Genomic DNA, 14,722 nt, shown 5'->3' on the forward strand with positions numbered 1-14,722 from the left:
TGAAATATATTATTTAATAAGTTAGTTGCAGTAAAGTAAAAGTTAGAAGCGAAAAATAAAAGTTAGTTGCGAGAAAGTAAAAGTTAGTTGCGGTAAAGTAAAAATTAGATGCGAAAAATAAAAGCTAGTTGCGGGAAAGTAAATGTTAGATTGTTAGATGTTAGTATTAAATCATAATATTATATTTAGAACAACCGACAGAGCCACTCTATCGTCTAAATGAAATATATGATATAATTATATATATATATATATATAATATATATAATATAACAAAAATAATAATTGATGAAATATTTATTGTATCAAAATTAAACAACAAATCAAGATAACCAATACAATGGTATCAAGCATTTGATGTAAATTGATAACAACAAATAATTCATTTTTATACCTACAATAAAAAGAATTAAGCGAAATGAAAAGAAATATAGAAAGAATATACAAAATATAAACAATCTTATTTCACCAAAAATTCATCCTATTCACCTTAACATAATAGATTTAGCTTGCCATGAGCTTACTTTTTGTAAGGTCCAAATTTAAGACTACGTAATCCAACGGCATGCGAATCTAGGAAATTATGAAAATGAATTTAATTAATTAAGTTTAGTTGCTAATTCATTATGTGTCGTACTTGTTTATTTGCTAAAATAGATTTTCATTGTCATCGTGCATAAAATGGCATTTTTAGGAATATTCAAGTGACGATCGAGGAACGGGGACCGATGGCCAAAAATGTAAAAGATTTTTATTAAATAATTATTTTTAATTATTTAAAATGCGGTCGATGTTTTTAAGTCATTTTTGAAAGTATAGAGTTGTGGGGTGATTTTATACGCCGGAACGTAATTTTTATCGGCATTGGCTTTTCAAATAAAATTCGAGCTTTCGGGCATCCCGGCTATTAAATTCACATTTTTATTTAAAAGAAAACCTTGTTACTATTTTATTCAAAGTCTAATTAATTTAATTGGGCTTTAATTTATGGCTTAATAGGCCTAAGCCTAGATATAAAATTAATCTAGTATTTAATATGTTAATTTAATCAAAAACCTATTCTAGACTCCACACAATCGGCCACCCTCTTTTTGAGTTTTTAAAACTCTCCCAAACCCTTCACCAATCACCACACAGCACACACTCGGCCGCCACAAATTCTGAAATCCCTCGGCTGCTCTTGGGAAGGTTTTGGTTTGAAAATCTTGCATCAAGCCAAGTGTGGTCTCCTCCGTTCTTCGTCGTCATCGTTTAGTCGAGCGTTTATAACGCAAAGGCACACCTTAATCTCCTTTTCTCATCCATCATGTCATATTATTTACTTAAAATTGTGGATGCATGAAACACTTTAATTCTTCCAAAGAAAAAACTGATTTGCTGCATGTACACCTTCGGTTGTTGTGTTTTGTGCATACTAAAATTGTTATATTCTTGTATATGGGACTGCCATGATGTAGGTAAGGTTTGGAATTGTGTTTATGAGTCCCACACACCACGTTTAGACCAGCCATAACAAAGGAAGAAGGAAGAAAAAGAGACTCATGCAGCAGCCGAGAGCTGTTGTCATGAGGGAAGGGTTCGGGTCTTTCACATGCAGGGTTAGGGGCTTGGTTGGCTTGTCCAGGGGCTAGCCCTGGGCGTAGGGGAGACCAAAGTAGAGTCCTAGCATAGCTAGGACTCGAGCTGTGAGACGGCGAAGATTCCTTCACGAGAAGGACTCTACCCGAGAGTCCAGGAAATAGCGCGCAGGGTCTTGCACTTTGCACCTGCTAGGGCGCGCAGTTCAGGGGGTTTAGGCTGGGCCATGTCTGGTCCTTAGGGTCCTTAGAGGGTGTATAACAGGTGGGTTCAGCGGTTGGGTGCGTGGGGAAGAATCCTACAAGCCAAACAAGAGTCCTAGTCTAGGTGCAACTCTCGGCCAGCTTGTGTGTGTCTCAAGGGAGGGTTTGTTTTCGAGTTGTATGTGTTGTATTGTCCAACTTAGTGTCCAGTAGGCAACTTTAACATGTTGGGCACCTTTCGGCTTGATATGGTTTGGGGGTAACTCGATAAAATTAAGAGATGGCTCGGGGTCAAAGTTTAGGTGTCAAATTGAGTTCTAAAACGAAGAAAAATTGGAAAACGACTCACGGGGGTCGAGTCGTGATCCATAAGGGCTAAAATAATATAAAAAGACTAAATTTAGAATTTATGAATTTTATATTAAAGTTTGGTATTTTTCGGGATTAAAACACCGTTAAAATAGCTAATAAAAGATAAATTGAAAAAGTCTAATTTGTAAGCCAAATAAAATTACGGAAAAATTTACATAAGCTTAAATAATTATTTGGGACATATTAGAATCATGAAATCAAGAAAAAAGTCGAAATCGTAAAATGTCGAGTCTAGGGGTAAAACGGTCTTTTTACCCCTAGAAATTAGTAAAGGTCATGGCAGTGCCCGAAATGCTGTTTTTATGTTAAATTGAATATTTTTAAATGTTTATGAATTTATCATGATTTATTGGTGATTTTAAATGTCTAAGGGATTTTTATTGAATTAAAGAAGACATTTAAAATATACGTTGCATGCGTGGTTTAAAAAGGAAAACGTAAATATTGTTCATGATTTTTCTAAGTGATGCAAATGATAATGTTGAAGGACGTGATGTTATTGTGACTAGTTCGTTAATGTTGGCGACGTCGTGAGGGTTATGGTCCCAGTGGGAGCCCGACGATCGTGTTGCCATCATTGCGAACAGAGGATATGATTTCAAGAGGTTAGAGGTAAGAATGGGAATATCGTGAGGGGAAAAGGCCCCAGAGGGAGCTCATTTATGGGAAAAGGCCCCAGAGGGAGCCCCGACGATCGTTTTTCTATTCGATAATGTTTGGCCAGGGCCCAGTTGACCGGTGAGAGTGTTGCTGGTGTCCCCCGCCGCCCAGTACTGTGGTTTTATGTAGATGGATCCATCGAAACAAGAGGTTTGAGGAGTCACAATTAACGATCTGAATTCAACAGAGGATAAAGGAAAATGTTATGATTATGTTTAAAGGATTTATGTCATGTTGAGGAAAATGTTAAAGTTTATGCATATCATGAAAAATATTTTTACTTAAAAGTATTTTCACTGTTGCATGTGGTTTTATTATGTATTACTCGTTATTAAAGATTATGGTGTGTTGAGTCTTTAGACTCACTAGGTGTGATGGATGCAGGTGGTATTGATGGGGTCCTTGACGGATGATTCTACTGGACTGAAGTGCACACAACCCGAGGACCAGCGCTTCATTTTTCCGCATTATGCTTTATGATTTTAATTAAAGATTTAAAGACTATTTATTTATGCTTTTGAGAGATTTTTGAGAGGTTTAGTATGGGCTTTACTTTTCAAATTATTGCTTTTTAGTTTTGGCAAAACAGTAGACAAGTTTATTATTTCACTCGAAGTTTTTATACTAGTTGATTGAAGTTTAATTTTAAAGAGGGAAAAATATTTTATGAAAATATTTTCTTGTGTGTAGTTGTTATTTTCGAAAATAATAGGATAGCAAAAAGAAAATTCCTAGTACTTTTGAAGAAATAAAAAGGGCAGTCGTTTCAGTTGGTATCAGAGCAAAGGTCCTGTAAAGGGTTGTGCCACCGTCAGCGCCGGGAAGATCAGTCGTCAAGCCTCAAAGTTGTAAGTTTTACTTGCTTTATGTGATTCAGTATGCTATTACCTGCTTGACGTTATTAATACCATGATCATGCTATATGTTTATTAGCTTTTTGAGTATTACTGCTATTCATGCTTAAATTGCTATTTATGTTAGGATTTATCGTGATTAGAGAACTTAGATTTAAATGCATGTTGGTTACGTTGGAATTTGGAAAACATTCAGATTTAATGGCTCCTAGGCGTAGACCCGTTCATGAGAACCAAGCAGAGAACAGTGTTAATCACATTGGGATCAGTCAAAGGAATGCACCACCACCACCACCACCTCCTCCTCCTCCTCCAGGGGATGCTGCTACACGTGCATTAGAGGGTATGGCTCGTCTCTTCGAGCAGCAGTTACAGCAGCAGCAGCTTCAGCAGCAACAGTTACAGCAGCAGTTACAGCAGATGCAGCAGCAGCCACCTAGGCCACCGCACAATGTTTTTGATCAGTTCCGGAGGCTAGCGCCGAGGGAATTTTCTGGCACCACCAATCCATTCGCTTCTAAGAGTTGGATCCGTTCCCTAGAAGTACACTTTCGTTATCTAGACATGGGAGATGCCGACCGGGTGAGGTGTACTACTTATCTGCTGAGGGATGACGCTTCACTATGGTGGGAAGGAGTGGAGCACAGTTTTGACCTTGCTACACTCACATGGGCACAGTTCAAGACCAAATTTTATGAGAAGTACTTTACTGCGGATGTCCGGGGCAGGATTAAGAGGGAGTTTATGACTCTCCGTCAGGGAGATGTACCTGTTGCGGACTTTGTGAAGAAGTTTGATAGGGGTTGCCACTTTGTACCCCTTATTGCGGGAGATGAAGAAGAGAAGATGAGGCACTTTATGGATGGCCTACGTCCCACCATTCAGGATAAGGTCATGATGATGCGACCGGGGGATTATGCTACAGCAGTTACTTTTGCTTATCAGGCTGAGCAATCTTTGAAAGACATTGACTTCGAGTTACAGCGCAAAAGACAGCAGTATCAGAATAATAATCAGCCTAATAAGAAGCCATACACGGGTCCTCCTAGACCTCAAGGGCCTCAAAAGCCCCAAGGTCAAGTCAACAAGCCAGCGCCAAAGCCACAGAATCCGGGAGCACCAAAGCCACCGAATCCGGGAGCACCAAAGCCTGCTGAGAGGCAACCTTGCAAAACGTGCAACCGTGCTCATCTTGGCAAATGTGAATGGGGATCTTTTAAATGTTTCTTCTGCAAGGAGAATGGACACATAGCCAATGATTGTCTAAAGAGAAAAGCAGCTACCACGGCCCGAGCTTATGTTATGAACGCCGAGGAAGCTGAAGGAGAGGCAGACACTACGCTCATCACAGGTAACCTAGTCATTTAACATTTTTATATTGCCTATCTATGCATGAAATGTTAAATTGGTTATTAAAACTGTATTGGGATCAAATTTCAACCTAGAATAAAATAGGTTGCATGTTCTATCAAGTTGAATTTAAGTGATAGTTGAATTTAAGTGATGATTTTAGAAACCTTAGAGAAATGATTTAAATTTTGTGCCTTATTTTATGTGAAGGATGTAGATTCCAAATAAAAAGTTCTAGGGCCAAAAATTAAAGGAAATCATGATAAGGAATTTTCAAAATTTTGGGGGGTCAAATTGCAATTTTCGAAATTTAAATGACTTAAATGCAATTATTCGAAACTTAAAGGACCTAAGTGCAATTTATGAATTCTTAAGGGCCAAAATGCAATTCTCAAGACTTAAAGGACTTAATTGGAATTTCGAAATAAGTTATGGACTAAATTGCAATAATTCAAAAATTTTGGGTCAGATGTGCAAATTTCAAAAATTAAGGGACTAAAGTGCAATTTCTCCAAGAAATGTTTAAGCTCAACGCGAAATCTTCTTATAACTTTGGAATTAATGATAGTAAATCCTTAAGATTCCACTCGAAAAGATTTAAAAGACATTTTCACCGCAGGGAGGATTGTCATTCTAGGTGTAGCTACCTATGCTTTACTAGATTCAGGGGCTACACACTCTTTCATATCAGAAACCTTCATAAAAAGACTGAAAATTACTCCTCAAGATATGGGTTTGGGTTTCAAAGTTATTATTCCTTCCGGTGAACAAATGCTTACGACTAAGATTGTCAAGAATCTGGAGCTTCGTTTATTTAAAGATGTCGTCCGGGCAGATCTTATCGTCCTTCCTTTGCCCGAATTCGATATTATACTTGGGATAGATTGGTTATCAGCAAATGGAGCTTCGATTGATTTTCGTCAGCGGTCAGTATCTATCAGACCACCTAGTGGTAGATCTTTTGTTTTTGAGGCGGCGAGAAACAAGCAAATGCCGCACATTATCTCTTGTCTATGTGCGAGGAAGCTTATTAAGCGTGGATGTCCAGCTTATCTAGCTTGTGTCACCACCGCACTTGAACCTATCAGTCAGAAGCTAGAGGATGTGGACATTGTGAGAAAATTTCCTTGCGTCTTTCCCGAAGACGTTTCTGGCATTCCACCCGACCGAGAAGTGGAATTTCTATTGATCTAATGCCGGGCACTGTTCCTATATCTAAAGCGCCTTATCGTCTAGCACCCGCCGAAATGAAAGAATTAAAAGATCAAATTCAAGAATTGCTAGACAAGGGTTTCATTCGCCCTAGTTACTCTCCATGGGGCGCTCCGGTTTTATTTGTGAAAAAGAAAGATGGTAGCATGCGTCTTTGATCTACACTAAAATCGTCACTCATAGTTGGGAAAATTAAAAAAAATATATTGGAACTTAGAACTTTTATACACTCACACACGCTATATTTAACAATGGGATATGATGATCCTCAAGCTAGCACAAGACCTCTATTTATAGGCCAAATGAGAGAAAATGTCAAAATTTTTATTAATGCCATGTAGTTGTAATAGTAGTTTTTGTCTCCTCCAACTTCAATTCCATGGCCCTTTTTTAAATGCTATGTTCCACGACTTTAATCTCCGAATTTGGCTTTGCTCAAAACAGCAAACATTTAGGGAATTGTCTGTAGATGAATTTGGCCATTTGGTTCACCTCATGTGGTTAAATATTGAAATATTTATGACTTTTTTACTATAAGCTGGTTATAGTAAAAGTAAATCTGTCATCCTTTTGATATTTGCACAATTTGATCATCTTAATGAACTTTTTAGGCATTCATGTCTTCTGCAAAGTTGTAGATACTTTCTCAAGGATTCCAAACATGTTTGAATCACCTCAATTTGAATCTTGTAGCTTGAGTTATCATTAATTACCAACATGTAGAAAACCTGAAAATAAAATATAGTTAGTAAGACATTTAAATATAAACATACAATACTAAAATGACATTATTTTATAATTTTAATGAAACTTAAATTCTAAAATACATTTTTTAACATATAATAAACTATTAATTTTAAGTTTCATCAGTGGCGCAGCGGAGGCGTGGATTATTAGGATACTAGAATTAAGAGTCTAAATTTTTTTATTATCAAGGATAAGCGAATTTCGGTGACGAAATTCAATTTAAAGGGGGTAGATTGTAACGCCCGAAAATCAGTCCACGTAGACCGCATATGTGGAAATTATTAATTCGCTAAAATATTTTAATTAAATGATTTTGGATGCATGAATGATATATTTTGAGTGAATAAATAATTAATTGTGTAATTTTTATTTGATTTCATGATCTAAAGATTTCAGACGAATATCGGTGGTATGTCGGAACCGAGGACCGGAGACCATTAAGGTCTTAAAGATTTAAAAGCTAAATTTTTATTTTTACTTAAGAAAATATATATTTTAAATATTTTAAGAATTATTGCATTTTTAAGGACAAGTTTAAATTAATTGGTGGGACCAAGTAATTTTATGTATTTTATAAAGAGATTTTTGTAAATATGTATTTTTAAACATTTTTAATTTAAGCCTAATGATTTTATTAATGTTAATGGGCCTAATTTATTAATTAAAAAACTAGTGTTGATTAAGCCTATTAATTAAAAAGTTAAAAAGCATTTTTGTTTTTTTATTTATTTAAACCTAAACCGACACACACACACACATCTAAACACCTACACACCGAAACACACACTAAGTTACGTAAAAGATTTGGAAGAAAACAGCGGCCGAAGAAGGGAAGGAAGGCAAGGAAGTTTTCGATTTTTTTCTCCTTCGTTCTTCGACTTTCTTCCTCGTTCTTTCTTCCAAAAACAATCACTAGACTCCCTTGCATCTCAAGGTGAGTTTTTGGTTGGGTTTTGACAAGAAAAAATTGTAGAAAAAAATATAAATCGTCCTCCGTTCGTCGCCGACTTTCACCGCTACGGTATTCGTATTTCGAGCGTTTTAAACACAAAGGCACGCATTAATCTTCTTTTTTCTCATCTATCATACCATATTATATGTTTTATGCATGTTTGATTAAAAAATATGAAACACTACCTTATATTTTCATTTTATGGCTTATTATGCATAAAACTACAGTTTTTTTTAAAAACAACTATTCATAATGATGCACAAAGGGGCTGCCATGGTAGACGATCTTGAAGGGATGTTTTTCCACATGTTTGAAGACCCTTGGGAGCATGTTTAAAGGATGAAAAATATAGGACACCATTATGAACAAAAATTGTATTTTTTATAGTCCTAGGGTACGGTTGAAGGGCTAAGCATGTTTAGGGCTGGTAGGTTTGGTCCAACAGCATGTCATGGGTTTGTTCTAGGTCTTAGGATGGTTGGGTAGAGGCTGGACATGGTGGTTAAAGGCTGGAGTCAAAATTATCCTAAGTTCGAATCATATTAGGACTAGGACTCTTCGTACAGAAAAATTCGGTAGCTTCCTAGGCATGTTCAAGGGACTTAATGGGCTTGATTTGGGTAGAATATGGTTTAATTAGGTGATATTAATCTTTTGTTAAAGTTTGGTAAAATTTGGTTAAGTTTCGAGTCCATACGAGTCAAAATCGGGAGATACGTTTAAGTTTAAGAATGAATCAGGAAATCTATCGAAATGATAAGTTTTAAGCCTAAGAAATATTTATAGGAGTGTTTTATGGTTATATGTTAAGTTTGGAATGATTTGGGACGTCGTTTAGAAACTTTAACATCAACTTAAATCATAAACTTATCTTTTCGATATCATAGTCCTAAAAATCTTTAACATCAACTTAAAACATTAATATCATTCTCACCACTCAAAACATATCATAGTCCTAAAAATCTTTAACATTAACTTAAATCATAAACTTAACATAAATGCGGAAAACTAGCGTTGGTCCTCGGGTTATGTGCACCTTCAGTGCAGCAAGATCAACCATCATAGTCTCCTTCAACATTAATATCATTCTCACCTGCATCCTACACCTAGTGAGTCTATTGACTCAGCAAGCAATAACCATAATAACGAGTAATACGTATACAATCACATGCAACAGTGAAAATACTATTACTTAAAATACATTTCATGAACATGCATGAACATAAACATTTTTCATATCATCATAAACATATTCATTTTCATCATATACGTATACGTTTTCCTTTTCGTTGAATTCAGATAGTTAATTGTGACTTTCGTATTATGGGTCGATGGATCCATCTACATGTAACCACAGTACTGGGCGGCGGGGACATCAGCGACACTCTCACCAGTCAACTGAGCCTTGACCTTACGTATTAAAATATCATCATATCACGTATTCGTATTAGCCACAATTAATTTACTTCCTTCAACATTTTATATTTTCATCACTTTATAAAAACCATGCATTTAAATATCATTTTTATTTTAAAACCAAGCATGCAACATATCTTTTAGATTTAACGTTTTATCATAAAATCTCATAAATATTTAAAATAATCATTTTAACGTATAAAACAGCATTCAGAGCACTGCCATGACGTTTACTATTTTTTAGGTGTAAAATGACCGTTTTACCCCTAGACGTAAAATTTTTCGTATTTATCCTTAGACCTCTAAACGACATCTCAAATCATTCCAAACTTAACATATAACCATAAAACACTCCTATAAATATTCCTTAGGCTTAAAACTTAGCTTTTCGATAGATTGCTCTATTCGTTTTTAAATTTAGACGTACCCCCAGTTTAAACTCGTATAAACTCGAAACTTAACCAAATTTTACCAAACTTGAACCAAAGCTTAACAACACCTAATTAAACCATATTCTACCCAAATCAAGCCCATTAAGTCCTTTGAACACGCCTAGGAAGCTACTGAATTTTTCTACACCAAGAGTCCTAGTCCTAATATGATTCGAACCTAGGCTAATTTCGACTCCAGCCCTTAACCACCATGTCCAGCCTCTACCCAACCATCCTAGGACCTAGAAAAAACCCATGACATGCTGCTGGACCAAACCTACAAGCCCCAAACATGCCTAGCCCTTTAACCGTATTGTAGGACTCTAACACAAACAATTTTCGTTCATAATGGTATCCTATATTTTTCAACCTTTAAACATGCTCCCAAGGGTCCTCAAACATGTCGAAGATCATCCCTTCAAGTTCCCCTACCGTGGAAGCCCCTTTGTGCATCATTATGAGAGTTTTTTTTTTAAAAAAAAACTCTAGTTTTATGCATAATAAGCCATAAAAACGAAAATACAAGGTAGTGTTTCATATTTTTCATGCAAACATGCATCAAACATACAATATGGTGTGATAGATGAGAAAAAAAGAAGATTAAGGCGTGTCTTTGCGTTTAAAACGCTCGAAATACGAATACCATAGCGGTGAAAGTCGGCGACGAACGGAGGACGATTTCTATTTTTTTCTACCATTTTTTCTTGTCAAAACCCCATTAAAAACTCACCTTGGGATGCAAGGGAGTCGAGTGATTGTTGTTGGAAGGAAGAACGAGGAAGAAAGTCGAAGAACGAAGGAGAAAAAAATAAAAACTTTCTTACCTTCCTTCCCTTCTTCGGCCGCCGGTTTCTTCCAAATCTTTTACGTAACTTAGTGTGTGTTTCGTTGTGTTTGTGTGTGTAGGTGTTTAGGGGTGTGTGTGGGTTTAGGTTTAAATAAATAAAAAAACAAAAAGGCTTTTTATTTTTTTAATTAATAGGCTTAATCAACACTAGTTTTTTTAATTTATAAATTTGGCCCATTAAAAATATGAAATCATTAGGCTTAAATTAAAAAGGTTTAAAAATATATATTTCCAAAAATCTCCTTATTAAGTAAAAATAAAAAATTAGCTTTTAAATCTTTAACACCTTAATCGTCTTCGGTCCTCCGTTCCGACCTACCCACGATATTCGTCTCAAAATCTTTAAATCATGAAATCAAATAAAATTACACAATTAATCATTTATTCACTCAATATCATTCATACATCCAAAATCATTTAATTAAAATATTTTATCAATTTAATAATTTCCATACATGCGGTCTACGTGGACTGATTTTCGGGTGTTACATCATAGGTGCTATTTTCACAAATACGTGATCACAAACGACAAACTCGAGATCTCGTCTTTTTTTATCAGCGTAGCTTTTCTGTCGACTCTGAGCAGTCTTCATCTTGTCTCGGATCTTGGCGATTAAATAAACGGTGTGTTGAACTATCTCGGGGCCTATCGTAGCTCTCTCTCTGTGACACCTCGACTCAATTTTAAATAAAATACAGCGGAAATTAAAATTTTTCTTTTAAGGGAGGAAGGATTAACATTTTATAACATAAAATCATTTACAAAAGTTTATACATGATCATTCAAATGATACAACAAAAATACAAAATATCATTCCTATGATCATGTCTAAAATGCTTGTCAAAATAGCCTTCACTTCCCTCTTCTATGCATATGACTCCGGCCCACATCAACGTCCCGGCTGGTCGCTCTTATCTGCATCACATGAAAAATAACTGAAATGAGTATAAAACTCAGCAAGTGAAACTCTTATATAACAATAAACATAACATACTTTGAAAATCATGACTTTAAAGCATTAAATACCATCAACTCTGAAATATGAATATCATATCAATATAAACAATAAGATGGTATTTCTCTTTTCTCTGGTATGGATTGACATCTATATAGTAACTCTGTCTCTGAACACCTATATCCCATCGATATAAATCGACAACTCTGAGGGATATAAGCCTATGGGCGATGATCATCTAATTGCATGCAATCTCTGACTATGTATCTATCAATCCATAATACACTTTAAACTCTCTCTTGGCATTTAAACAATCACTTTGGATACTCTTTCTTTTCTCTTGTATTCCCTTTCATAGTTGAGACATTAAATTGTCTCCAATATACATAACAATGGAATCAATACATACTCAAGAATCAAATGAAGAGAATAGCACATTTAAACCTTTGAAACACAATACATATAACATCATGTGAGCAAAAGAATGAAGTTCCACTTACAAACCAATAGAAACCTCCAAACTATACACTTGATACACCACCTACAACAATAATTCATAAATAACACCATTATCAACTCAATATCCAAGAATCCATATCAATAAATCCATTAAACCAACTATAACAATCAACCCAAATCATCTCTTCACCAAAACCAATAATAAACCACAATAAAACCTTACCTTAGCTTCCTATCACCAATAAGAACCTCGATCTCAACTCGAAAATCCAACGAGAAGCTTAAATCGAAGATAGTAAAGAAAAGAAATGAAGAAAACCCTTAGCTTCCATGGGGAAATCTCGAAAATGGAGGAAAAGAATGGGAAAGATGAAGTCAACCACTCCAAAATGTACTTAAAAATCTCGACCATGCTTGTACTGAACACAACCGCGGGTGCGCTACCTCCAGCACCGCGGGTGCGCTGATGTTTCGGCCCTCAAACAGTTCCCAAATAAAATGCTACCGCGGGTGCGCTGCTGCAAACACCGCGGGTGCGGTGTTCTCTCGGCCAAACTCACAAATTCCAATAATTCAGACCGCGGGTGCGGTCCTTGCAAGAGTGCGGGTGCGGTGCTGCCACGGCAGAAACAAAATCTCAAGCTACTAAAATCGAACCGAAACGCTGCACAACAACCACATAATCATCTAACAATATCCACCATGCCAAAACACAATAATACCAACTATACTATAACCCAAAACACAACTCTAAACATCTATATCATAAAACCCAATAAACAATAATCATACAAAACTTAAACCGTACCGAACACCGGGCTCGGCTATTACAATCTCCCCTCCTTACGGGAATTTCGTCCTCGAAATTGACGTCACTGCACGAACAACTCAGGATACTTCTCTCCCATCTCATCCTCTGGTTCCCACGTAGCCTCTTAGATCAAATGATTCATCCAAAGGACTTTAACGATGCCGATCTCTTTGTTTCTCAACACTTTAACTCTGCGATCCAAAATCTGAACCGGAATCTCTTGGTAAGTCAAACTCGGCGTCAAATCCAATGGCTCGTGGCGAAGAACATGGGAAGGATTCGCAACATACTTCCTGAGCATCGATACGTGAAAAACATTGTGAACTCTGTCAAGATCTGGCGGCAAGGCTAATCTGTAGGCTCGATCACCGACTCTATCCAAGATCTCAAACGGGCCAATAAATCTCGGACTCAACTTGCCTTTCCTGCCAAACCGCATTACACCCTTAAGAGGTGCAATCTTCAAGAACACATGGTCACCAACCTCAAACTGCAAAGGTCTGCGACGAACATCTGCATAACTCTTCTGTCTCGACTGAGCAGTCTTCATTCTCTCTCGAATGACAGCAACAACATCGGCCGTCTGTTGAACCAACTCTGGACCCAACATCTTTCTCTCGCCAACCTCATCCCAAAACAATGGAGATCGACATTTTCTGCCATAAAGTGCTTTGTACGGTGCCATGCCAATCGTCGCTTGGTAGCTATTGTTGTACGTAAACTCAACAAGAGGCAACTTGGAATCCCAGCTACCAGGATAATCAATGGTACAGGCTCTGAGCATGTCCTCTAGAATCTGAATGACTCTCTCTGACTGACCGTCGCTCTGAGGGTGATATGCTGTACTGAATGCTAACCGCGAACCCATAGCTCTGTGCAAACTCTTCCAAAACTCTGAAGTAAATCTAGGGTCATGATCAGACACGATCGACACTGGAACACCATGAAGTCTAACAATCTCTGCTATGTACTCCTCAGCATACTGGATCATGGAGTACGTCGTCTTGACTGGGAGAAAATGGGCTGACTTGGTCAATCGATCAACAATAACCCAAATAGGAATTAAAACCTTTCTGCACTCTGGGTAGACCAGTCACAAAATCCATCGTAATATGCTCCCACTTCCACTGAGGAATCGGCAATGACAACAATGTCCCAGCAGGTCTCTGATACTCAATCTTCACCTGCTGACAAGTAAGGCACTGAGAAATGAACAAAGCAATATCCTTCTTCATACCTGGCCACCAATAGAGTCGACGAAGATCCTGATACATCTTGGTGCTGCCTGGATGTATCGAATATGGTGCGGTATGAGCCTCTATCAAAATGTCTCGCCGAATATCATCACCAACAGGAACACAAATACGGCCTCTGAAAGTCACCAAACCGTCTCCATTCAAACCAAACTCTGAATTCCCTCTTTCCTCGGCTCTAGCTCTCAACTCTGCCAACTGAACATCAACAGTCTGCTCTCTACGGATCCTGTCCGTCAAAGTAGATCGAATAACCAATGCTGACAAACGAGCAATGGTCCCCAGAATCACTAAATCAATCTCCTCTCTCTACAAGTCCATCAACAACGGTCTCTGAATTAAAGAACTCAAGGAAGAACTCGACTTACGACTCAAAGCATCCGCTACAACATTCGCCTTCCCTGGGTGATAACTGATTGTCACATCATAGTCTTTGACAAGCTCTAACCACCTCCTCTGTCGCATGTTGAGCTCTTTCTGAGAAAACAGATACTTCAAGCTCTTGTGGTCTGTGAAAATCTCACACTTTTCGCCATATAAGTAGTGTCTCCAAATCTTCAGGGCGAAAACCACAGCTGCCAGCTCCAAATCATGAGTCGGATAATTCTTCTCATAATATTT

The 14,722-nt window shown here is 37.1% G+C and overlaps 1 protein-coding gene across 1 annotated transcript in view; it reads left to right on the forward strand.

Annotated features, from left to right (window-relative positions):
- The first annotated feature begins 4,563 nt into the window (after nucleotides 1-4,563).
- Nucleotides 4,564-14,722, forward strand: part of LOC140811688 (uncharacterized) — a 53,443-nt gene continuing 43,284 nt past the window's right edge. Inside the window, exon 1 of the mRNA XM_073169743.1 lies at nucleotides 4,564-5,018. Within this exon, the coding sequence (XP_073025844.1) occupies nucleotides 4,565-5,018 (454 nt within the window). The 5' untranslated portion in view covers nucleotide 4,564. The remainder of the gene's footprint in view (nucleotides 5,019-14,722) is intronic.

Source organism: Primulina eburnea, chromosome 1, assembly GCF_022965805.1.
Source record: "Primulina eburnea isolate SZY01 chromosome 1, ASM2296580v1, whole genome shotgun sequence".
In the NCBI taxonomy this organism is placed as follows: Eukaryota; Viridiplantae; Streptophyta; class Magnoliopsida; order Lamiales; family Gesneriaceae; genus Primulina; species Primulina eburnea.